The sequence below is a fragment of the Larus michahellis genome, chromosome 2 (genome assembly GCF_964199755.1).
Source record: "Larus michahellis chromosome 2, bLarMic1.1, whole genome shotgun sequence".
In the NCBI taxonomy this organism is placed as follows: Eukaryota; Metazoa; Chordata; class Aves; order Charadriiformes; family Laridae; genus Larus; species Larus michahellis.
This window is the reverse complement of record NC_133897.1, coordinates 122879362-122907038: the sequence shown is the minus strand read 5'-3', so window position 1 is coordinate 122907038 and position 27677 is coordinate 122879362. Positions and strand designations below refer to the sequence as shown.

Sequence of the window (27677 nt, the reverse complement as noted above, 5' to 3'; positions counted from 1 at the left end):
AATGTGATCTGATCAAAACCGTGTTTTGGATATTCAAGTCCAAGGGCAAGAGTGCCACGATATTCACTAATGTCCTTCCATTCTGCTCTCTGCTACTACATAAACTACTGAAGATTGGTTTTGATGGCTCATATTGTGGTTAGCACATGATGTAGAAATTGCATTAACAGTACCAGTCCTTTTACTGTCTGCAAATGTGCTGTCAGCGTTAAGTCCACTTCCAATACAAAATCTCAGCTTTTACTCCCTGTATTTTATCTTAATTTCCTGTAGCAGCAGCTGTGGCATTGGGTTTGGCAGGAACTCGTAGTGTAGGAAGCTCCTGAAACTGCAGATTTCAGTGCTGAAGTTAAAAAGAAATGCATTTTGGGAAAATCAGACTGCTTGAGAACTGGGCAATGACATCTACATAAAGGGACTCCACACCAGTGATTTTCACCATCACTTGTCGAGTGGCTTTTTTGCCATTTGTTGGAGATATTTCAAATTAGAACTGTCTCAGGTGTTTTCTAACAGTAGAAGATAATGTTGATGTTAAAGAAGTTCTGACAAAATTTTAATCTTCACAGGCTTCTCAAGTTCAGCCTGAAAGAGTTTGGACCAAAATTCCAGGCACTTCATAGTACATTCTTCCTAGGGTTGAGAAATGCAGTTTCAAACCTCTGATCTCAATCAAGTCATGCAGCGACTTGAGTTTAGGTATATTCTGCATCACTGGTAACTGCTTCATCTCCATCTATATGTGTTTTTCTCTTCTTTGCTCTGTTGATAATGCGTATACAATACAACAGGACATTCACTGTACAGGAGAGAGACACTGACTCTGTATCCCACTGTTGTGGGACTTCAGCTAACATTGGGGAGGCAGGGTCAGGAACTTGAAAAACTGTATTTATCTGTTTGCCAAGAACATAATTGAAAAATATTTATATTGAAATATCTGAAGAGGAAGATGATATCTTTGGACCACTTTCTAAATGCTTCTCTGTTGAAGCTGCCGTAGTTGACACAGGGTAATAGAGGGGTTTTCTTTTAGAAAGGCTGCCCTTTGAGTCCTCCAAAATGTTTGTATTCATGTGTTGGAGAATGAAAGATGATAACCATTTCTTTGCTTAGACAGATGAAACTTTCTTAAGTACCTGAACTGACATACAGGATCATCAGTCATTTTGTGTCAATATTTTTCTGTATGTTGGAGCCTGTCACACTCACTTAATCAAGGGTAATAAAATTATACCTTACCCAGATTGTATTGTAATTTTTGGACCCATTAAATATCTAGCTCTGAAATTTTCTGTTGATTCCTATATGCAGAATAAGGAAGAGTCTCAGAAGCTGTTGTATCTGGAGCACCTATAGTTGCCCTCTGCTACAAGCTTTCCCATCCTAATTTGTGTTTGAAGTGCAATTAATAGGTTGGCTCAGAGTGCATTTACCATTGCCAGCTTTCACTTAGGTTATTTTTTTGTTATTGTTGCATTGGTTTGTATTATTTCTTCTGATGGCAGTTATTTGCAATTGCAGAGAAGGAAAAATCTGATGCTTTTTGGAAAATTTGCTGCTTTTGGAAAGAGGGCACACTAGGCATTTCATGCTGTGGAGTATCGGTATTACTGTTTGCTTTTGCACTGGATATAAAAGATAACAGCCCACCAAGATTTTAATAGTTATTGTAAATAACATTCTATTAATGATCAAGATTGACACCATGTGTTCCACTTTGCAGCACGCATAAATTCTCTGCTTGATCCAATGAGAGAATAAGCTTATTCTGTCATCAAACCCAGCTTCGGATCCATGTTCTGCTTCTAAGAATTTTAAAATAAGCTTCTGGAAAACACTGTTCCTTCAGAATTAGGAAGGCAGGTGATGACTTTATGAAGGTGATGATAAGAATTGCAAAGAAATGGACAGGGATTTGAAAGAATTTCCCAGGATTCTGTTGTTTTGATGGGCATTTACAGATTATTTAAGCAGGAGAAAGATTATCAGCAAGTGTTTCTCATTCTCTTCGTTGTTTTTTGCAAACACTCTATATTTTCTAACTTCTCTGGAAGCTTAAGAACAGGTTTACCATACAGCTGTTTGTCATACAGCTGTTTCTGTTTCTAATGTGCATTTCAATTAGATTAAAGTAGCTATACAATGATGATCCCTTCAAAATAAAAAGTTTATCAGGGGCCAAATAAACTTGTTTAGAGATTGTAAAGGGAAAGCAAATTATATAGTGTATTTTGCAATATCATTGTCCTTTATTTTGTTATTCAAAGTAACACCAAGCATTTCTGTGAGTGCTCTTGCTCTAGGATCCCCCTTCCTCCCCTAGCTAAATTTTGCAACAGAAAACATCATCTGTGGGCAGGATGCTTGATTTACCAGGAGCAGCCTGCCAGTTTCTACACACAGATCTGTTGGGACAGCTCAGCAAATGGTCATGTCTCATCATTTTACTCTGCTCTTCACCCTTAGCCAATACCATATTATAAGGAGGACAAGTAGGTATTACAGTTGGGCTCTTTGGTGTAGTTTTATTCTTACCCTTTCTAGTGGTCTGACCTTTAACAACAATCTGTACATAGATGGTTGTTGGAATTTTAGTGAGCACAGGACTGATTCACTGTGATTAAAACATTCTTAAATTTCATTCGTAATGGTACCTCATCAATACTGTAAAGCACAGAAGAAGCACGTGCTGCAAATTCTCTGTGTGTGGGCTGCCCTGTTGCTGAACCCTGCTGGGCTACCAGAAGCCTTTAAGTGAATTCAAAATGTGGACTAATTATTTTATTTCTTAAGAAATCTCTCCAGCCTGCAAAGAACTGCAAACCAGTTCATGGATTTTCTCTGAAGGGAGGTATTCTGTTTCCTCTACTTTCTGGCCTTGTTGAGTAATCTGGTTTTGAGATTAGCACTCAGCGAGGTTTCAGCAAGGGCAAACTGACTGCCTCTAGTGAAAAGAAAATTTTTGAAAGTTACTAAAATAGTATTATGTCCAAGAAATTGTAGTGTTTCTGTTGGTGTTGGCTTCTCAGAAAGGAACTGTAAAATGGTAGTCTTCATGCAAAAGTTTTAAAGCACAAATAATTTTCAAGTTTTTCCATTTTTCATTTACACTTTTGTTCAATGCACCCTCTCATACTTGCTCTGTTCCCCATCCAAGAACAGTCCACTGCATTTCAGTGGGAGGGAAAATTCAAAACAAGAGATTCTTGCTTAGTCAGGTCGCTTGACAGTGAAAATTTCAAGTCCACAGCTCTGGTGAGGAGTAGAAGTGGATATGCCGGAACTATCTATCAGATCCTTTGGGCTTTATGAAGTTTCTGGGCATTGAATCATAGTTACTTGATTTGCCAGAGATATTGTGCTGACAGACCATCTAGCAAAATCACTCTTTTTTTGTCTTCAGATACCTCGTATTCTTGTCTATTTTTAGATAATATGTGACCAAATGGTCAGCTATATTTTGGGAATTGTAAAAAACATTATTGACTTTGATGTCTGTGCTGAAATAATTTCTGAAAATGAAAGAGCATGTTTTATTTTTGCCAAGAATAATTTCTGAAAAGGAAAAAGCCTGTTTTAATTTTGCCAGTCAGATTGGAAGTCAAGGTATCTATCTGTAGTGTTATGAGGCAGTTGGGATTTAAAAGTGGTGACTTTAATGAAGGCAGAAGAGACCTTGCTGTAGTATTAATAGGTCATGGGAAGTCTGCTATCTTCTGCCAGCTATCACCCAGTTGTTGGCAAAGATCTCAAATCATGGATGTTTGTGAATAGAGCTTGAAAATCTGTCCTTTTTCAACCAAAGTTACATTGCATGACTCAAGATTCTGCTGTCTTAGCCCATGCGATTTTTTATTAGGAAAAAATAGTAACTGTTGTAAACTTCCAAGCTGATTCTAATGCCTTGCCTTGCATATGATAGTGTCTGTACATCTCTTATGTCAGTTTTGGCATTCACTACGTGAGGGAGGTTTTTCAGACTGATCAAGAAGAGGCCAATCATCAGCACTGTTTATTATTCTCCCTTTTGTTTGATGCTTATAATTGTAATCAACATGCTAGGGAGACTCCCAGTATGCTTATGTCCTTTACCTCAATGGCAATATTTTTGTGTTCAGGTACAGCTTCCTTAGCATTGGTGACTGTTGTCACCTTTTGCATTCTTTTGCTTGTGTTTAGGCTAGTGCTTAGCCTTTGTAGATGCTGAATATTTTTAACTTTTGCTTGATAAAGTGAAAGATAAGATTGGGAAGGCGTAATGGATATAACATTCACAATTGATTGCTTTCCAGATGGAGAAAGACCATAAAGTTTATTATCGAGTGTTGCCCTGTGTGCGCAGAATACTGTTTTCATTCAAGCAGTGAGGAGACCGCTCACTGTAGTTACTCAAGGCATGCTCAAATCAGGAAACAGTAATGTACATGCTACCATGGACATTCTTAAACATTTTAAAGTGACAGAAAAAAAAGCGAACTGAATTGAAAAGGGGCGTGTAATTTGTATCCCTCAAACATGCTTATTTGCTCAAGTTTGTAATCACAGCTTTCCAAGCTCTGGAATTCTTCATCGAATTTCTAAACTTACAGTTTATCTGTAACGGAATCCTACACTTGACTCACTGAGACTCCGTCTTGTCAAAAACATTAATTACATCACAGTCATTAAATAAGGAACCAACAACCCTAATGGAGTCCTAAATTTTGATATTTAGTGTTCTGACTTCTGAGATTCACTAACATCCACTTTCCTAATGTATAGAAGAAGTTTTAGTTCACTGTTGATAATGCTAGAACTGCAATGAAGTACAAAGGCTGTAGGTTCCTACTTCCTATACCACGTATGTCTAGTTCTTCCCAATTACATGTTTATTACCTATTTTTAAACTGAATTTCAGTATGTGAATATTAGAGGCACGTATTTTACTCTCTGCTGAATTGTGTTAATGTGAGTGGAGAGAACTGATTGGAAAGGATGTGACAGAATTGTTCTAGAGTGAAAACCAAATCTTTTGCTAAAACCAGCTGATTTTACCAACATTACCAAATGAAAACTATAAAAAAAACGTGAAAATGGTGGGAAATATAATAATATAATGAGCCTTAGGTTGTCCTCCTCTACAGCCTTGCTGCAGGCAGCGGTTTGCTGAGGGGTGCAGAGCTGTCAGGAGATCATTTGTCTTGCTTGCGCTCAGGGCTTCACCCTTCCAGAAGGAAGCACAGACCGACATCATTGCGTGAACCCTCTCAACACACTAAAGTTGGTAGGCTAAATTTTAGACTTTAAGGGGCTTTATTAAAAATGCCAGTATTTGGGGCATCCAGTCTGCAGATCTTTGCTTTTGTCTTCTGGCAAGTCCTGATGAAGTAAAATACGACATCAGACGTATGCACTTGGTCCAAGTGGCAGATTAAGTTTAACATAATTCCTTTCATCCGTGTTTGGGTAGACATTCAGGCACCAAACATGAACTTACATGTTACTCTTTTGACTATTGCTGGCACAGCACCAGATTCTTCTTGCCGCCAGGAATGGCAGCAGCTGGTGCCTCCAGCTAGAGCAGCATAATCCTCTTCCAGGCTGGGCAAGAAAGAGAAGAAGGTAAGCTCTCTGAGGTTACCTCTTTTTACTTTAAGGAAAAGGCTTCACATTTCTCCTTTTCTTAACATGTTGCTGTCTCAAATGTCTTTGTGGCTGATGTGTTCGGGCCATAGTTGGAATTTCAGTGCATCTCAAAAGTCAGAGTTAGTCTGTCCTGAGCCTGCTTGCCTGCGTGTCTCCCAGCTTTCCTTAGTTCCTAGCTTCATATCAACGAACTACTCTGAAGTCTGGAGTCCTGTTTGCGATGAGTATAAAGCAATACCTCTGGTATCACTCATATATTTTTGGGCTGAGAACTTGTTCCTGCAACGCTTGTCCAGAGATGAAGCTCTAAGCCACAATTCTCAATGCTAGATGACATTGAGACATTCAGTTGATCCCATACGCAGCATAAAGGCTTTTAGAAGAATTGCAGGTTTTCTGTATTAAAAACTGCTTGATAGAGCCTTTGGCACAAAAAGCGCCCTAGAGGTTTCTCCAGAGTAAAGGGAAAACCAGAGATTTTTCTCCCCAGAGGCAGTGAGGGCTGCGTCTTTTGAAGTGGAAATGCCAAAGCTCAAGTACAAACTCGATGCATAGTGATAAGACTACTGTGCACCCAGTGAGATTCAATTGGTTATTTACATGTGCAGTGCCCTCCTCATAGCCATTCTGCTTCATGTCCTTGTTATATATATGCAAGGACAGTAGCTCTGCAGGCAAGTGAGCATGCAATCAGTCATGAAGCTTTATAAATGAGCTTTTCTATAACACTGTAACTGACGGGGCAGTATTATTTTTCTGATAGTTGCTGATGTCATGGAGTGGCAGTTTTTCACTATTTTGTTGTTTAATGTTGTAGTTGAATAAAATATCTGCCTGTTTTGTGCCTCCAACAAGAAGAGACATTTATCCATGGAAAGATTGTGAATTACTGGGGAGGTTGTTTAATAGTGAAGCACGATTTACAGATGGCTAATGCTGATTCCACAGTGTATGTGCATGTATATATTAAACCTATAAAATTTACTGTTCTTTTGTTGACAATGCTAAGGATTAGTTTTGTAGTTTGCTTTGTTCCATTTTCTTTTCATAAACATGTGCAGTGAGTGATCCTATGAAGTAGCTCCTAACCTATTCCTCCACCACTGAAAAAAACAGTGAGGGATTCATTGATTGGCATCGCATTGAAACTGAGGGACTTTCCAGGTTCAAATTTCCATGCAGCAAGTTCCATAGCTGAATTCACAGAAGCCAACCACATCAGGAAAGTTACACGTATCAAAAGGAGAGGAAAGGTTGTTAACGTTAGTAACGTTAGCCAAAGAGGACAGTTAATACATATTCTTGTCATGGAGCAAAGGCAGTATCATTGTGAATGAAGGGACTGAGCTCTGTGCACATCGTCTCGCTCCTGTCCTCTGGAAAGGCTCTTGCCCGCCTCTTAATTCCTGTTCCTTGTTGCCTTGACACAATACTGACATTTAAGTGGAAACAGAAATAGTGGCATTAACTTTTTGGAGGAGCAGAGAAGGGTGCTTGAGGTTTCGCAGGTTCAAAGAGACACTAGACATTTGAATGGAAAAGAAATCTTTTGAGCATCAGTATATTGCTAGAAACCACATCCAGCTCAGAAAGACCTTGAGCTGAAAATTATTAAGGGCTCAGCAAGCCGTAGCAGGAAGAATTGTATATGCTTGCCTTATTCTCTTCCCTAAGCATCTCCTAATAGCCACTGCTGGAGAGAGGATATTGGACTTAATGGATTTTTGATCTGACCAACTATGGCCATTCTTATGCTTTATGGAATGGGGAATAATAGAGGGTCTGAAATCACCTTTGTACCTCCATTAATTCAATCACTGTTCTTTATCATAATGTGAAAGGGAATGGAGAAGATGAATAGATATAGTTGATTTTGACTGGCTTTTAAGTTATGTATTGAACTTGTGTTTGAAACATGACTTGTAATGTAAATGAAGCATAACCGAATACATAACTGTGACAAATTGGTATTAAACGGTCATTGTAAAAAGTGGTGGGAGTGAAATGTGACCTCGCCTTTTTATCAGTTCATTTAGAAAATTCTCTATAATTATTTTGTATTACAGAAGTTTTCGTGAGTCAGCACTGTACACCACCTTTTGTCTGATTCATGGTGTTCCTCTCCCAAAACTGCCTGCTGTCAGTTGCCACCAGTAGAGCATTTTTTCCAATAGCTCCTGTTAGGAAGGTTTGGTAGCATGTCTTGGGTTTGTGGAATTACCGAAGGATTGTAACTAATTTAGTTTTAAATGTTTGCTTATGTAGCATATTATTTTCATTAACGTTGTATTTTAACATAGGAAAAATAAAGCATATGCAATATTGAAGCCAAAGGTTAAAGAGGACAGCATAGTAACTCAAAACTGGTCTGGAGTCCGTCACTCTCTTGTCTGCAGCACTGTTTCTTGCAAGTGATTATGTTCAAATGAATCAGATTGCTAAGGGTGTAAGGTGGTGTTTAGCAACCTGGGCTGGTGGTATCTGGCCCAAAGAGATTAAAGCAACTTTCATCATACAGGACTTTGGTAGACAATTTTTAAGAGTGGGTTTTATGACAGCCTGCACTTGCAGAGCCAGCAGCTTCAGTCTCACTCATCCCACTCAACTCATTCACAGCCAGCCTCCTCCTTTTAGAAAGAACAGTTACCCATCTTACAGTAACTGTGGCTCTCAGAGGTGCTCTGTCAACAGGCAACTCACTCAAGTGTTTGTTTAACCTGTGTGCATGCTGCCTTGGGGTCTGTAGGCATCGGTGTCTGTTTGGGCGGCATATGCGCCCCTCTCCCATCTCCACTTCTTAGAGCAGGATCAACAAAGTGGGTCCAACAATTGCCTTGTTCATTTGCTGTGATTAATCGGACTCATTACCACCAGGAATGATTTTGGTTTGTGCAATGCCCTCATATAGTCAGAATGTCTCAAAAGAGCCAAAGGTGCTGTAAGGTTAATTGCCTTTCCCTTGTTTTTTGTCTGCTTTCTAAGTAGGCTATCGTCTGCTTTGCTTCATGGCAAAAAAGGGAGCTGTGTTAGAGCTACTTTGGTATCATGGGGCTCTTGCTTCATTCTTAGTGTTAATGAGAGGGTTCCTCAGCTCCCTGACCCATCACCGCGTCTGTCCTTTCAGCAGATCTGAGCTTCCATGTGGCTGTATGGTTATGGGACTGTGCCACACTGCTGCTGTTAGAGCTGAAGGCCGGCACTATGGATTACTGACTAGTAAAATATGCAGTAAGTTTCAGGTAGCTGAAATCTTAGCTGTATAAACTATTTAAGCATACTGTAAATATTAATTGAATTCTAGCCTGAGAGTTAATTTGACAGAGGGAGAGGATTTATTCAGAGATCTGTCTTTATGTAGAATGGCTTGTTGACTCCTTCCTAACTTACCTGCAAGGAATATGAAAAGTCTCTGTGATTTAGAGTTAGAAATCAATTGCTAAGAGTAATGAAAGAGATCCTTTAAAACATCTGGAGATTTTTCTCTCACGTAGACAAGTGACAGTTGTGTATATGTACCTTGATTTGACATTCACAGTACTTCTGTGATGCTTATATCAGAGTTCATATCTTAAATTTGTGCTCTCAGAAAACTGGTGTTTGAAGGACTTTTTATTCCAGCCAGATTTGGTGCACACTTCAACTTGCTTTCCTTTAAGAACGCACTCTGACGGAGAACAGTGTTGAGCATTTGATGTGTCTGGTCTGAAGACAGTTCTCTCTGGGTTCAAGAACTGTATTTTAACATGTAACTGAAGAATCTCTAATTCTAGCAATATCTGTTGTTTGCCCATTCATAAATCTAGACATTGGTAGGAGAACATAATCCTCTAAATTAAGACCTAGTTTCCTTCTCTAAATCAGAGTGTCCTTAAACCATCAACTGTCATGGAAATCATCTTGCAGAATCCAAGGCGTTAAATACAGAGAAACTGGGTTTTGGCACAAGTTTAGGCCATGATAATGCGAATGTCTGTGGCAGATAACTGAGACGAAGGTTGCAACAGTTCTGAGGATCAAAACTCATATTCAGAGCATCTGTTTGCTTGGGCTTTCTGTGGCTTTGTCTTTTCTTCTACCATTTCCAAATTTCCTTCAAAAGCAGGGGGAGAAGCTAACACAGTGGTGGCTGCAATGAGCCCAGAAAGTTCTCAGGCAGGACCCCAGACTTCTCAAGTCTGCAAAAACAAAACAAAGCTGGTGTCACTTTGTGTCTAGTTGGCCTCAAGAATGAGCTGGAAGTTCTAATGCAATGTGACGAATAATAAGAAACTAACTTGAAGTAGGAAAATTACTGCAATTCTTGTTTTGAGAATTACCCCTGACATGGAGAGTACTTGGACTGAAGGTGCCCACAGGGTGTTGGTCAGAGCAGGGGATCGGGGTGGAGCTCTGTGCAAGGAGGGAGAAGGTGGTCTTGGCACCAGTGGGTTTAAGAAATATCAGTCCATGAGTGAGAAGTCCATGGCTAAGCCTGGAGAATGCGCCTTGCTTCAGCAAGAAGGCAGCTGCTGCCCAATCCAAAGGAACCTTCCCTCTGCTCTTGGAGTCTTTCTCTGAGGGGTGATGCTCTTTAATCCCTGGAGGGGGATCTCTGCGTAGCTGAGGCACCAGCTGCCTGTTTTTGAGAAGTGAAGCGGCCCTGGGAGGTGATGAAGACATGAGCTTGTCCCACAGCCTCTTTTGTGACTGCCCTCTGCTCCCTCCCCTCTTAGCTCCCAGTGCCTGTGCCATGCTTCCTTGGAGGTCTTCCCGTAAAACCTGCCCTGCAGTGGTGGTTCAGACGAGTCCTGTTTCGCAAACGCGCTGACCTTGCATCAGTGGTGGGATCGGTACCAAGTACCCAGACGTAGGCTAGTTGTGATGGAGTTTTATTTTCCCCTTCATCAGCCATGGGAAGAGAGCCTGGAGTGGCCGCCGACTGGCGTGGGTGCCCAGGTGAACTCGTGGAGGGCTGCTGTGGTTTGCTCAGCCTCCTGCGGGAGGGCAGCCCTGACGTGGTTTAATGGTGGCTGCCACGGGGTGGGCCTGGCCTCCGCGGGGTCTCCGGCGAGGGGCAGAGGCTGGGCTGGGCCTGGCCCACTCCCAACGGCCACCATGATGTCAGCGGGTCCCAGGAGTGCCACCATGTTCCCCAGCTGCGCTGCCGCAGCCTTCTCCGCTGCCCCAGGGATGGGCCTCTGGCCTCTACCCCTCGGTGCCTGCCATTAGTGGTGTCCTTGTCCTGAAAGAGGAGCCGTTGGCAAGCTGCCCCGGAGAAACACTCGCTGGCGGCCATTCCTGGGCAAAGCCTTGGCTGCCCTGGGCCTGCACACAGCTCTCCCCAAGACACCATGCCTCTGCACGACGGAGGAAAAAAATACTTAGTAAGAGAACAGGCTTTCATCGTTAGCAGTTTATTGTTGCTGAGGTGTTGTGATAAACAAAGGTGAGAAAACTGTGCAAGCAAACTGCAGGTCCCTACCCAGGCCCCGGCTCACCAGCTGTGCCAGGTGCAGTGAGGAGCTTGGATCTCACCTCCCGCTCCCCAAGGAGTGTGATCTGAGGGACAGGTCTCCATGAAACCAGCCTTGCCCCTTGGCAGCTTTGCTGCAGCCGCGTGTGCTGCCAGGGCCCCAGGAGCGGGGCAGCTGGGCCCAGCAGGTTGTGTTGGGGCTGTGGCTGCCCATGTCCAAGGGTGAACGTGATTTTGCTCTCCTGGGCTGGGCCCTCCTGCCTTTTCCCTCAAACCCAATTATTCCTGATGCGGTCTATGTTTCTGATACCTCAGAAGCTCTTGCTTTGGAGTAGCCTTATTCTTGGCAAAAACTGACCAGCTGCCCAGGGATGAGAAATGTACTAAACCTTGTAATTTAGTTACCTTGGTAACATCTGTAAAGAACTATCAGCGCAAAACCACTACTTTTTCTTGATCTCTTTTATGGCAATACATATTTATGTTTACTTGGCAAAAGTGTGATTTATAGCCACTGTATCCATTCTCCTGAACATTATCCCGACAGACAATACTTTCCATTTCTAACAAGCAAGGTTCAATGACTGTAAAAGCAGGTATTTAACTTCACAGTACAAACTGAGATTTACCATCAAGTAACTAAGCATTTGCTAAGCAAAGCCAAAATCATGTAAATACTGTATTATTGTTTCAAAGTATTATAATGCTCGATCACATTTACTCAGCATAGGGATTTTTTCAATAGAACAAGTATAAAAGATCTATTTTTTTTTTCATTTGCATTGTAACATTCTCAGACGTGTAAGTTTTAGTTGTCAAGCATTCATCGCTCAGAGGGAAAAAAAAAAAGAAAAAAAGAAATAAAAGCATTATTGCTTATGATTCCAAGCCAAAACTAACAGCTTTGCTTTGGACTTGGTTGTTCCTGGATCTGGCTCTAGGCACAGCTCCCTTCCTACTCCATCATTCTCATTTATCCATCTGTGTCCTTGTAGTGTCTCCTCTGCAACCCAGGACACTTGGGTGCCGGCACACAGAAGTTTGCTAGGGATCAGGCTTGTGCGCTGCAGACTAGGCAGTGCCCCCAGATTTTAGATGGCTCTTTACGTCTTCTGGTTACTCACTTGTCTCTCTCTTCACTCCCAACAGCAGGGAATTTTCGCAGCCCTTCAAAGGGAGGAGCATCCCTCACTCAGTTACTGATCTAGTAATTGATTTAATTAATTTGAAACTAACTGTCACTTGTTAAACTGATAATCAAGAAACCAATTATCTGTTAACAGTCTTAAATATGAATCAGTGGTAACCAAAGTGTTTCTTTCTTAAATAAAGAAATCTGTATTTCTTTCTGATATTTCCGAACTTTTAAAATGAGTTGTAAATATGACTATTGTCTTTAAAAAATTAAAGATCCTGTATTCTTTACTGTGAGGGTGGTGAGGCACTGGAACAGGTTGCCCAGGGAAGCTGTGGATGCCCCATCTCTTGAAGCTTTCAAGGCCAGGCTGGATGGGGCTTTGAGCAGCCTGGTCTAGTGGGAGGTGTCCCTGTCCATGGCAGAGGGGTTGGAACTAGATGATCTTTAAAGTCCCTCCCAACTTCAACCATTCTATGATTCTATTAGAAAGCCATTTTCTAATGCAGAATAATAAAATGGCATATTTATTTCTGAAACTGCGTTTAGAATTTTAACCTTTTTATTGTGTTATGACCTGTAAGACATAAATCTCAGGGCATGATAGAAAGTTTATTAAGGATAAATCCTGCTCACCTTATTCATTTATATAGCGGAAATCCTCAAGTAGCCCCATGTTTTTAAATCAGAACAAATCCATTGCTTTGTTGCAAGTTGGGTTAGTGTACACATTTACAAGTCTTATTCTAGGAATGTTATGTTTTTTATTGTATATACGTTTGTATTTGTAAGAGGTAGTGTAGAAGCGGTACATACCAAAACATAGCTTTATTTTTTATTGCAACCATTAATTATAAAGCATTTGGTAAAACCATAAAATGTTCCTTAAATAAAAGCCTTTAAATTATGATTTTTATTATGCCTTTTCATGAAACTAGATTTTTTTTACAGGTTTACAAAACAAAGCAATTTAAAAAAATATATTCAGAATGTGTGCCCAGTCCTGTACAGTTTATGACATAAAAGTGTTGGATGAGTACAGCAAGCAAGCCACTGATGTATGATGGCTTGTCTGTGACTTTCTAAGTACTTAATTGAATTAGATCATTACCCATTTATACAATATTTTCTTCACTTCTTAAATTCTGATCTGGGGGCAGTGAATGGTCATTTTTTACTGTATTAATGATGGAGAGTCAACAATTTGATTAATCATGTAGTTTCAAGCATGAGTATTTCTGAGCATATCCTTTAAAGAATGTGTCCTCATTTTTTTAAAATTCCACATGTATATAAATGTGTTTGTTTGTTTTCCATGGAAGTTGTTTAGGAGGACCTGAAAGCAGATGGTATATTAAAGTACTAATATATTAAGGTCCATCTCATCATGTATCTCCAGTTTCAATCTGTACACATTTCTGGCTGCTAACCCCCCAGTTTTGTTTCCAGCTTCACTGTCTGCAATAAGCATAGGCTTGTAGAGCCCTGGGCAGGTGCTTGCACCATTAGCAAAACCACGTAAGTTGCCAAAAAAGAGGTGCTTTAGAGAACAAGTGAGCAAATTGAGGCCCAAATTCTGCTGCCATTTAATCCATTGCAGGATAATTTTTTTTAATAGATAGCCCATTGGCCAAAAGGTTGTTTAGAACTAAAGAAGGTCTGAGTAGTAGCACAGATGGCAAATTCCAGTGCTGATAAACATGGGATACACAAACCCATAAGCATGTGAAGACACATGTTAATCATACATTTCAGCTGTAAAATCTTATGGGTGACAACACCACATCCAGAGTTTTCAGATTTAACATTCAGGTTGATAATTTAATCCTTTATTGAGCAGTATTTTAAAATATATTATGATACACAATGAATGAGCAAAGTGAATGAGCTCCTGAACAAAATGCAGAGAGGATCTTTGTTTTGGAGTTAACTTTTCGAGTATAATCTCTACTGCCAGTGGTGAATACGTCAGATGTTTTTACATCTTATCTGTTCAAGGGGATGTTTATGGATATGACATATGCTGCTCTGCACCCTTAAAACCTGAGAACTAGATTCTCTCTCAGTACCATGTGCATCTCTGTTGATTTCAGAAATATGCAATATTGCAGTAATGAGCATGGTATAAGAATCTAAATAGATCCATAGACATATGGACAGACAGATGGATTAAGGCAGACTTTGTCACTTTGTCCCCAAAAATCCTTTGTGATACTTATCGTTTGTATACACAGTGACACTAAGGTGTCAGCCCAGATAATTTCCCTTTACTTAGTAATATTTAATGGATTTACATAAAGTTTTTACTTGAAAATATGGAGGAGTGCGTATGCACATTTTGCAGAAATGTACTGGTGCTAGTAACATAAACCATTTTCATTCTATTTTGAAAAACTTTGTGAAGGTATAAATTATGTTTGAATTGGACAGAGATGATGATGTGGCATGTGACTGAAAATATATATTTTTTAATAGATGATTCAGCCGCAGAGAGTTTTAATGGCAATGAGACCGTGGGACACAGTTCCAATGCTTCAGGGGGAACACACTGCAGGGAGATGGCAGAAACCAACAGTAATGGCAAAACAAATCTGGAGCAGGATGAGCAGCCTCTGAACCTGAGTGACAGTCCCCTCTCTGCTCAGCTGACTTCAGAATACAGACTAGATGATCACAGCAGTAATGGAAAGAACAAATACAAGACTCTCCTAATTTCTGATCTCAAGATGGAACGGGAGGCAAGAGAAAATGGAAGCAAGGTAAGATGCTTCCACATGCTCCAGATATGAAGTATGTAGCTTAGAAAAGGAGAAGATTTGTGAGGCCAAACCCAAGGTTATTCCCAGCTAAGCACTTAATGCAATGTGTCTAATGTTTGTCACATCACTATTCAAATGCTATACATAGATTTGTATGCTCTGTTACACATATATATATATGATGCATACATACATTAAGTGTATGCGGATGTACATGGATGAATACATATATAGGCTTATATATTCTGCTGACATACTGACAAAAACCAGTGCAGTTCTCCATCAGGCATGAATTTTATCAGTCCATTTATTGAGAACTGTCTACATTACCCATTTGAAATATAGATATTAAAATATGTATATAAGGTAATACATATATATGTATATATACTGGGATACATATATCTATGTATATTTATAGATGACCATCTCATTACATGTATTATGTGTCTGTAGAATGAATCCGTATGAAAGTTAAGTGTGTTTGCCCAAGCAAATTACTACATGTGAATTATCAACATCTGTAAGGAACTGATTTGGTTCCTTCCTGATTGTTTGTATTATGCAGGCACCTAACCTGAATTAAAACTGACAAGTTTGCTTTAAGAAGCTGTAATCCCCCTGAAGGCTTTTCTCTGTAGTTTCCATTATGTGGGTAAGGAGAAGCGAGGACGGTTATATTGTAGATAAAGACAGATCCAATAGATTAGGTAGCTAGCTCTCTAGTAAGGTGTTTGTCATAAGGGCATGATGTAGGGAGGGTGAAGAAGTGGCCTGATCATAGAATTTATCTATTGATATTGTTGGTGACAAAATCCTATCCTGTCTTTTTATACCACTTTTACAGCGGCAATAATAGGATGTTAATACTGGATCCAAATACTATTAATGCTAGTCACTAGCTTTCAGTAGCCCACTACAAAATAACCTGACAACACAGATATACTTTGGCCACATATTTTGCTGGACTTTGAAATAGGAGTGATACAGAAAATCACTTTTTCTAGGTATATCCAGAAAGGGATTGTATGTAACTGATGTCTAGAGAACAACATTTATTTATGGTTAAGTTTTAACTCCTGTCTTCATTGCCTGCAGAGTGAAAATAAAAACTTGAAATGTTTTTTTTTTTAACTCGAGTGACTGGTTTTGGTGGGTAGAAGAAAGGCAGGCCAAATGTGAGATTGTTAGTCTTTCTCTCAGTTGGCCATTCCAGTTTAGCAAATCATGTATCCCAAAACCTTCTCCATAAAATCATTATGAAAACCTGTTTATCTGCATGGCATATCTTTTTTTTCCACAAATTTTCATTTTATTGAGAATGTTTTGAATAGCTCTAGTCTCAGAATGTATATACATTCCAGTACTGGATTTAGTCAGTACTTTGACTGTTGCACAGTGAGTCCCAAATTGGCTAATATGAATGGTATCTTCATTTGCTCCAGGGCACGTTGTTCCAATGAACCTTTCATAAGCCAGTCACCCAAATATTGATAGACACACAGGCTCTTTTGCCTGAGGTACATTGCTGCTTCCGCCATTACTCTTGCAAATACACAAATAAGATTGGAGAGGAAAGGGAGGAGTCTTAATGTCGAGCTCATTAATAGCTAAGACAAGAATGTAGCCCAGTGTTTCATTTTCAATTTTAATCAGTTCCAACTCAGATGCAAAAAAAAAAAAAAGGTATCAAAAAGTGTTAAAAATCTGTTTGTAATGAGTTGAGATGACAATCAAAGCCATCTCATTCTTTGTTATTCTACAAACTTTAAGACTCCTGAATCATCACCCACATAGTTATATTCTTTCATCACTCACTGTCATCCTACCCACTCTATACTGCCAACAATATGCAGATTTGTCTCCCCTTATTGTCCTGGCAAAACTCATGTTGATGTTTACAATTCATTTAAGTATATGATTTATTAGGTATGCAGTAAAAATTATTAAATATGGAGTGAAGACTTTGCGAAGAACACACTCCTGGGATAAACAAAAAAATGTCAGAGATTCGTAAGCTGAATGTAGAGTAAAAGAATGTTTTTGTGGCCAATTTCATATTTTACAGATGAATTCTACTCTTACTTTTCAAATTTAAAAGAACTTACAGAATATTTTTAGAAGGAACAAAACCCAACAATGTGTTAGAATAGAATGGGACTGTACAGTATTTCAGTGTTTTAAATGCATACATATACACTCATAAATCATTACTACTCTTGTACCTTAAGCAATATCATAGATACTAAAGAGTCGGAGAATGTTCTACAAGCCCTAGACCTGATCAAGGAAGTCCTCTTGCCTTCTCATGGTGATTCAGAATACTGCCCCTCCAGAAGAGTGTTCTGGCTGTTACTGAGCTGATTAATTTTGAGCAATGCAGAAGATCAAGCTCCTGGTTGTGTGCGGTATCTACTGGATGCACTTCAGCAAGTTCTGGGTGAGCCAGAACTATAATTCTCTGCCAAAAAGAAAACATAAAGAACAAGTAAGGTTAACAAAGTGCTATAGTTTGCTAGGAGCCAACTCTCACATATCCTTTTTACTCACAATACACCGAGTATGTGAGTTGTTTTTTGAAGTCATCTAGGAATTCTCTCAGTGCTCTTGCAGCATCTAACCTGCAGCTGTTCACAGTTATACAGTTATCAGACATGATTAGACCTGAATGATGGCATCATTGGTAGTGATGGGTAAGCAAATGTGTTTAGCGTAACCCCTAATCATGTTTTCATGAGAAAAATCATCTGCAATGTTCACCAAGTAGAAAATTGATATACTATTTCTTATAATGTAGTATTCTTATGGTATCTTTATGTGTCAAAGAATTGAGAACAGTTATGTAAGGAGTTAGTGAAGAAAATATTTGGGTTCTAAATGAAGGTAAATATATTTTAGTTATTGGGCTAGCATTGCAGGAAGTAACACATTATGCTTCCTCCAGCTTGTACAATGGTCCGTTCAGCCTGCAGAAGATGTTACTTGCTTGAGATGACCATGACTCTGTGAAATCCAGAGACAAAGGGCTGGAGCTGGGAAGATCTGTTGGCTGACGAGTTCCATACCTGCTCTGTCTGAGTCTCCTTTTTGAATACTGCATCATATATGTTTTATTAAATTTGATGTCACAGTTTCTCTGGCCAACTTGTATACATTCTGACCTGTCACTAGTTTTAAACACATCAGAGCTGAATGTAACCACAAAAAGCTAAAAGATCACTTTTTTTTTTTTTGATTGAAAATTACCAACATATTATACCTCCTCCACCAAATCACAGATTTTTAAGGGAGTTTATTTTTTCTGGAAACAAGCAGTTTTGCTAAACTATATTATAGGTATTTGCCTGTACAACACTGCTTTCAAGAATGATACTTCCTTCAGTTGTGTAGTGGCAGGCTGCACCATTTGACAATACAGGTCTGATTGATAATTTTGTACATGATGCAGAAATATGATCAGAAGAAGTAGTTGAGATAAAATGATAGGTTTTCCATCATGTTTTCTTTGCAAATCTGTCAGCAAATAGGCAAATGTTTTTTGAAAATGGTTACTTCTTTGTGGAAGTTCGATTTTTAGAATATTAATCTTGTCAATACCTATTTGAAGCAATTATATGCTTATGCTGTATGGAAAGTTTGCTAGATAGTGGCCTGATTCCATGGAAGCGTCTTAGATGTCAAAACAGGGATACTTAACATTTTCCTAAAATCAGGCATCTCTAATGTACACAAGGGAAGTCATTAGTGATTCGTAAGAAATGTAGCTTTTTGGGAATAATAAACCAAGTTTTCTTGTCTGAAAAGACTGATGAATCACTGGAGCTTAAATAACCCTGTGAACAAATTTTAATTCAACTTTGCAAACAACTAGTGTATGTTATTTAGATAATGCTGTTCAGTCTCTTCAGAATATGACTTTTAAAACTGATGTTGGTAACTCTCTTTAAACAAGAATGACGTTTCAGCGGACAGTGTAACTTCACTCTTTGAATCCTCGGTTTCAGGCAGTGAGTATGTGGGGTAACCTCTTCTTTCTGTAAAAAGACTACATGCGGAGTGCAGTGGAGGGAGCTGCCAAATTGTAACGTAACCTTAAAATATGTCCAAAATGTTTTACCATTCACTGAAAAAAATGTTATGCAAGGAACAAATGGGTTTTTCATACTCTTAAATACATATATGTAAGTATGTATGTATATATGTATGTGTGTATATATATACTTTCTATATATGCCTTTATTAAGCTGATATTAGGGAACTGATCCTCCAGTAAGACTCAGATGTTCATGGCAGTAGAACCTTCTACAACCACATAGGCTAAACTGAAGTCAGTGGAATTTTGTATAGCTGCAAAAATATATACATAAATTTACCTTAACAGGGCTGGGTCTTTGTACTACAAAAGCACTCATCTGTAAATGCTCTGCAGATGCAGTTCTATGAATTCAAATAGTTAAGTGCACATATAAATTACTTTAGATCATTATATACTTATGTGTGAGACTGCTGCGTTTCTTTATGACCGTGGTGAAGTCTCTGTAGCACTGAGATTTTTGATTTCTTATTCTTCTATTACTGCTTTTTCCTAGGCCATATATTTTATTTTGAAAACTCATTATACAGCTCTATCTCTTCCACATCATTTATTTCATGAAATATAACAAGCCCACTCCTTTTAAATGACTTTGTCTTCTCTGCATTTGGATAACAAGGTTATTGTGACAGAATATGGGAAAACAGGTTTTTGAGCTAACCAGACATACTTATATTGTGCCATGTATTTTACCTGGATTAATAAATAGTTCATTATGCCTGTATTGCAAGTGAAGTTCCTAATATGCAAAACTTCTCTTTGGGATTTCCCAGATAGAAACATGTGCTACTGATCATGAATGCCTAAGAGATACATTAAAGTGAACTAACAAAGAGGACACACACCCTCTGTCCATTTTGTCCAGATACCTACTAATTGCGGACAGTTGGTTAATGTCTTCTTTCTTTCTACCCGACAAAATTTCTGATAGCAAAATTCGACACCTCCAGGCTCTCTGGATGTATGGTAGGCTAAGTTAATATGCATTATGTTTAGCTTGAGTGTGTAATTGGCTGCATGGAGAAGTGCATAAGATAAGTAATTTTCTCTAAGTCTGAAAAGTAAAGCACAGTTTTAAAGGAGAGAACAGTAAATAATGATTGCTGCATACAGTGACCTTTAATTATAATGCAGCATTCTAATGTGCATGTCATTATAGTTACAGTGGTTCACAACAAGGCAGAGCTTTCATGTAGCTTCGAAAAGGAAGATCTTACTTTCTGTCACTCCTTTAATGCTGGGCTTTTGAAGTGTTTCTCAAGCTTTTTTGTTCAGCCTGATGTAAAGAACAGCATTATTGTCATGGGCCACTGCCAGGGGCTGTTTGCTCCCAACTATTGCAACTTCAAACTGGTGTTGTAATGGATGCATTTACATTACGGCAAGTTAGCCTGGCAGGCTGTCCACTCTTAAGACAGGTCCCACTCTGAGAAGATATTTAAAGACTGTAACCTTGCATGGGATCTGAAAGCCAGAGCATATGTGAGATGCTGGGTGAAGAGTCATTTGAAGTTCCCGCACGCTGCACTAGTTAAAACTTTAGCCATCTTTGGTGATTTAGTCCAGCTTTGGAATCTTGTAACACCTGTTTTACTAGAGCATCATTACTGAAGGAAACCAGGCGCAGCCATACAACCAGCCTGACCTGAATGAACAAATATATGGATAAGCCTGTTGTAATCTGATGGTGCACATGAATTTAGCCACAGGCAGAAACCATCTCTGAGGAGTAAGGAGTTTCAATGTGTTTCTTTCTCACCCTCTCTCCTTTTTGAAGATACGATTGTATCAGTAAAATATGAAAGGTCATTCCTAATATCCAGTGAACATCATCACATCTGACATTGTGTCTCTGAGGCATGTGAAGTCACTGTCTAGTTCCCCTCTGCCTGTATTTTTTTTGTCCGCAGGTTTGCTTGGGGAGATGCTCAGAATATAAGGGAGCATATAGCTTTTTCCAAAGCAAGTGGAGTCCTCAGGAGTTACAGTGGGCTTTTATACAGACCAATAATAGCTTATTGAGTCACTTAGGAAGTAATTTATTAAAAAAAAATTCATAATGAAATGTGAAACAGGTATTCGTCTACTTGAAGCAAGAGGTGAAATGCAGACTGTGGGAGTTTGGTATGTTGAAGAACAGTGTTGGAGACATTATTTATTTATTTGTTTGTTTGTTTATTTCTTTACTTCATAAGTAAAACAATTCTCAATTCTTTTTTTCTTTCATCATCATGCATTATTGATATTCAAGTGTCATAGGTAGCTTTCAGCTGAATTGGAGCATGGTCATAGGGTGCTTATGTGGTATGGTTACCTCAGGTCTAAGCAGGATGGAAAGCTGGAAGGGGTAAGATAGAAGTGTCTCCTCCTCTTTTGAGGATAACATTGAGCTCTGCATGTTGGCTTTTTTAGTAGAAAGAAGATACCTTTTGCCCTTCTAGTTTGTGCTGCCAAGTGCCCAAGTTACAGATAGTAAATCTGGATTAAGAGTTACTTAAGCCTTTCAGAAAGGAGTTACTGACTCCAACTCATCCTCTCCACAGAACTTCTCACTCATCTCTTTTGCTTGAAGTTGGATCTCACTACCTAGGTATGGCATGAGAGGAAATTAGATTTTTTTGTTTTGTTTTAATTGTTATATTTTATTTAATTTCCATAGTCAGATAGAAAATGTTAAAACAATGCCATATTTTACTGACTGCTGTTTTGCTAATGCAAATATCTTAAGAGTCTGCAGTCCAGATGTTTGACAGCATTATTTTATGCCTTAATTGTTAAGACTATCAAGAAGCTTAGCATGAAATTCTGTTTGCCACTGTAATGAATAACCTATGAGGAGGGAAGCAAAGTCTGTTTGAAAGATATAGGCAGGACATGTTACAACAGTTACTGGCATACTAGATTTTGAGCAAACAACAACATAAGAGTTGGGCAGAATGCAAAGCCAGCATGATATGCACCCTGCGGAGCAGCAAGACATGCAGATCCGCAAGGGTCCAACCTGCTTCCACTGTTCCAACCACAGCATCGAGGAGAGGACGGTGACTTCTTCCAGCTGTGCCTTAATTCTTATCCAATGGATTCCATCATTGCTGGTGTTCACTAAATTGTTGGAAATAGTTTGTACTGACATTCAAAAGTAAAAATGATAAAAGAAGTGAATTGAAGGTGAAATTCACCTCTGCCACCATCATCTGTAAGTGGTACAAAGCTATAACACGTTTTGGCTTGCATCTCACATCTTTGGTGTGGGAAGGCAGGCTCAGATGTTCTGTTGAAGTATGCATCTTTTTTTTTTTTTTCCTCTGCTATACTCAGGTTTGTGTAAAGGTAGTAGGCATGCCAGTGTTTTTTACCACTCTTTTGGAGATAGATACACTATCTAAGGAGAAAGGCTCCTTCTCTTCTCCTATGCACGGAGTACATTAATAAAAGGAGAATAAAAAGTGTATGCAAGGAGTTTTGTGATCTCATTTTTTCCTACCAACTCACCTACAAAAAGTGAGACAAACTAACCTGTTTTCTCTTTCCCTATTACATCTATTTCATACATAGGGGTTTTATAGGTTGGTCTCATTGTAAAGACTGAGTCCTTTATATTTTGCTTTACCATTTTATCAAACACATTGGCTTTACTTTCCCCTACTTTTAGAAAATGAGAAAGCTGAGAAAAATCACAATTTTCTAGCTCCAAAAGTCATGTTATTGGTTGTTTGGAGAAAGCAATATAGTTCTATGAAGAAATAAAGGTCTTTCTTCTTTTTTGCTACTCTTTAATAGAGGACTTGTTATAGGCCACTGAGAAGCTTTTTTTATCCTCATACCAAAAATTTCATGTTAGTTTAATGGTTTAATAAGCCTTTTCCTTGAAAAATAAGTTATATTTATAAAGCACCATTTTTTCCAGACTTGAATCTTCTGATTTTGGGGGTTACACATAATGGCTAAATAGAACGTTATTATGAAGAGAGACAACTGCATGAAAAAATCAGTGCAGTGTTTGTCAGAAAATATGAATGCTCTAACGTTCTCTAACAGTCACATTCATCAAAGCCCTTTGTCTATGATAACACCAGTTCTATGTCTAATTCCTTCCATTGGAAGTACACTTAGTAGCAGGTTTTCATGTTCAATGAGAACTCTTGAGAATGAAATTGTTTTCCTGCAGGGCATTCATTACAATGGTGTAAATCCAGAACAATTAAACTGACGTTGACGATGCTACTCCACATTTACATAGCTGTAATGGAGAATACAGTCTGGCTCTGTATGTGTATGAAATCCCAGCTAATGTAAAACCAGCATGGAAGAGAATAACTTTTAATGTGACCTTTTATAAGTTTTCTCAGAAGTTTTTTTTTTCCAAGGAACAAGTGCACATTGGTCAAGTATCAGACAGTGGTGCTGTTGTTTCCAGATTGCATGTGTATTACTCACAGATCCAGCTCTATCCTCATTCACAATCATCTTTGGAGTCATTGGTCTGTCATACTGAAACAGAAGCAGTTGTACCTGGAGGGGATGCAGGACTTTGTCCAATTTGGTTTTAGTGGCTGGACATCTGTTCAGACAGGAGAGAAAGCTATCAAGTGCATCTGCAATCAGTGAGGTAAGGTGTATGAAATTACTACTTCCCTCCCTGTTTACAGGCAAGAACTTTTTATAACTTAACAGCCTGGGAACCCAAGTCTGTACCTTTCAGGCAAATTCCTGTTGGCTTCAACCAGGGTTTGTTCCTGACAGATATTTTCAAGGCTGGTCCTTGTATGCAATGAATATCTTCAATCCCTAACTTTTACTTTTGTGTTTTGGGTCTTTTTTTTCCTTAGGAAGGAAATTTAATTTGTGTTGAAGTCCTACCAGGCAAAATGGTTTCCTGCAGCTTTTTCTTCTCCTTCTGTTACCCCATACACAGCTCCTCTACCAACTAGAAAAAGACTGAGAGCAAATCTTGCTCTTGGAAGATTAAATACTATTTGATGGTAAATTGAGCAAGATATAACGGGGCAGCAATAATTACTACTTACTCCAATTGTACTTAGTCTTAATGTTATTTACAGCTAATGAACTGTCATTTTTTTTATTTTTCAGATGCAGAGGTTGAAGAGCTGATCTTCAAAACTCATCTGTGATGAATGACTTGATAATTGTCCACTTTCTACACATGTTACCCTCCTCCAAAACTATACAGTTATTCAAGAAGTTGATAATCCTGAAATATTACCTCTAATATTTTCTTCCGGTATTGAATTCTTTTCTATATACCAAGTCAACTGCTGAAGAAAGGGAGGAAAGAAGTCAAAGATTTTTTTTCTTTTTCTTTAATGACTTTTATAACAACATGTTGCTGAGGTTTTAAAATAAATATAATTTTTATTAGTTGTCTTACAGACATCTCCCTTTCTAGTCTTGTTTTTTGTTGAATGAATGCCAGTAGTCAAAAGTGTTGCTGAATACTTGATACACCTTCAAACTCTGCTTTTGTGTGCTCTCCATTTTCCCTCTATAGCAATTGCTGGGAATAATTAGGTACACTAGAACACTGAATGCTTTTTTTGGATACTTACTTATTCACATAACTGGATTTGCAAGATGACGTGAGAGAAGTGAATAGGTCAATTTTTTAATAGAGGAAGGAAGGAAGGAGAAGTAGAATTCAACTTTAAAACTATTTAACTATTTTGTTCTCTTTCGTCTTTCTTTTTGTTGCTAGTCTTTTAACCCTCCTTTTGCTGCTTCATCTTTTTCTGTTAATTCTCCTCTGTTTTCTCCATTTGCTTCCAAAGACTCCTAGGAAGACCTAGCTGAAATCTTGTTTTTAGGAACAAAATAGTAGGTGTAGCTAATAATATCAATTACCAGAAAAGAGGACTGTAAGGAATCACCTGAATTACTGATTCCAGTCCTCTGGAAATGGCAACCTAGGTAATAGACATTTACTTTAAGAGGATCTGCAGCAGGTCAGCTCACTAAACGTTGTAATGTCCATGAAGTTCTGATTAGCAACTTTCAGCCCTATAGGAAACAAAAATGGTGCAGCTGTAATATGCCACAGGAAAAAAGTAAGGTACTGGCATCATCGTTGATGTCCTCGATGCCTGCAACAACAAGGGATTTGCTAGGTGGATTTCCCAGATGGCCTCTAGCAGTATCTTATTCCTCGCAGAAGAGGGAGTAAAAAAGAGCAACCTCCAATAATCCCTATCAGTCTGCTGGAGGTTTCGTCTGCCATATGTTTCTTCAAAACATCCTGCCTTATATTTCGCCTCTAACAGTGACTGATTTTGAATACTTCAAAGAAACAATTAAAAAAGCAGAATCTACATTATTTATTGAGGCAGGGAGGGGATGGTGATGTAGGTAAGCACTGAAAGCTGTGAAATGTGTATGTTTATTAAACACAGTCAAAAGACAGTGATCAAATAATTTTGCAAAATGCATGGTAATGAGTAAGGCACTGACTGTTACAAATATTACAGAACAGTATTCTTACTCAAGCAGCAGAAAATCCTGGAAACTGGTATTTGAAAACTGTGTACACAGTCAACATTTGCTTTTCACTGGGCACTGATGAAAGAGTACGAAAACATGAGCGAGTGTGAAAATATGCAGCCAAAGGTAGGGGTCTATAACTGGTGCAAGTTTTCATTCCACCCATGTAAGTATGGTATGTCATGAAACATTTTAATACCGGATGAATTCCATGTGCATCTGTAGAATTTTTACTAAGCTGCTGCTTCTTGGAGCTCACAGTTTCAGTGAACTACTACAGCTGTTGCCTGGATCTTGGCATGGTACGTCTGAATATTTCCCATATAGATGCTGCTTCTTATCAGCTGCTTTGGTCACAGGCTGTCATTCTCAACATCCCTTCACACCTACTCAGTCTGTGTTTTCTTAATTCTTCTCATCATGAATGTGGCATGAGCTACTCCACGGATCTGATGGGTAACGATACATGCTGTTTTCTTCATATACATACAGACACACACACACTATATATATATATATATGTATGCATATATATTTATGTATTCCTTTTTTCCCCTTGTCTAATGAAAACAATCCTATCCAGTGGCCAGGACCCAAAGTTGATGGCATCATAAAGATGAATCAGGAGCATATGAAGAGATCATATCTCTTGTTGAGGCACCTGCAATGGCACACACCTAACCTTTGTGTGCAGGTGCTCCAGTAGACAAGAGTGTGTGATTGTCTTTCATGTGCATTTCAATTAACAACAGGAAGATATCTCGTATGTTGCTTCTGACTCCATTTCATATTTGGGTAGAGGTCGTGAAGTAATGAGTTTCCTTCTCTTGTGTTTCCCATGGCATTTGGGAATTGTCTGACTCCATCAGGAAGATCCCTTGCAGAACTATTCAGAATTTCTGCCCTGTACGTTCTGCCATTGAGCTCTTGGGCTGTGCGGTCTCAGGATGCATAAAAGAATCTGCTTGAAAAGCAGGGAAAGGTGAGTTGATTTCCGTAGGAGTTACCACAGATGGCCCCAGTATTGCCTGTCCTCAGTCCTCAGCATTATACTATGAGCTCTATATCAGCTCTTAAATAGATGCGTGGATATTCTTTTGGCCTTATGTACTAAATTATTGATATATAAGGTTTTTTGGACCCCTTCTGAATGCATGTATCTTTGTCTCACTTTCTACAGTTAGTCATATGCTCTTAAATATCTTTTGCAGATGGAACCCCGTGGGACTGGACCTGTATCAAAAACTGTATTAAATGGCTAAAATAAAGGTTTTAAAAATTCCTGTTTCCCCCAGTGTGTTGCTTAGAGGGAATAGGTGTGTTTAGTGGAAAAGAATGACAGATGAGTCTGGGGCATGTGTGCCACCTTGTACCCTCTTGGTTCAGCCGGGAGATGGAGGGATGGAGGAATGAGATACAAGCATTTTTTGGAATATGCTTCTTGTGTCAATTGTGCCTTAAAGATGATTGTCTCATAAGGTTGATGCTTCTGTGTGGTTCATTAGATGCTTTTTTAAATCCACCTCTATACCTAATCGTGCAATGAAGTGTCCACCCTGCCTTCAGGAAACACATAATATACAGGTTTACATGATATTGAAAAAAGATATTGGAAGCCACAGTGGATTTGAGTAAGTCACAAAACACTGAGGAGCTGAAAAAGTTGCCACACAAAGAGGGAATTATCTTGTTAGAGATAAAGCAGTGACAACTTCATCACAGATCTCACTGGTTCTTACCAATTAATAGATTGTCTTTTATTTTAGAAGATAAAGTTATTAAAAGACTCAGCAGATGAAACAATTTTTTTTTAAAGTTAGGTTGGAATTAAAAGAAAACATTTTTACAGTGATTGTAACCAATCATTCATATGAAAGTAGTTTATTATTACACAAAAATTTCTACGTAAGGTACTTGTTCTTTTTAGACATTCCTGCTCTAATTAATGTGCAAGTTATTTGGCGTGATTGTGTTATTTAGGAAAATGGTGACAACTATCCCTTCCTTTTCAAGAGTTACCAGGTGACGTTCTACAGTGCAGATATTCTCTTCTGAGCTTAACATCTATGAATCTGTAGAAGTGTCTTGAATGCTTAAAGAGCCAAAAAGGCTTTTAGC

General features: G+C 38.8%; 1 protein-coding gene across 6 annotated transcripts in view; it reads left to right on the top strand.

Moving 5' to 3' along the window:
- NOL4 (nucleolar protein 4) overlaps positions 1–27677 on the top strand; it is a 196610-nt gene that overhangs the window by 98957 nt on the left and 69976 nt on the right. For all 6 annotated transcript variants that reach the window (XM_074576932.1, XM_074576930.1, XM_074576933.1 and 3 more), the window contains one exon: positions 14691–14974. In XM_074576932.1, the coding sequence (XP_074433033.1) occupies positions 14691–14974 (284 nt within the window). The remainder of the gene's footprint in view (positions 1–14690; positions 14975–27677) is intronic.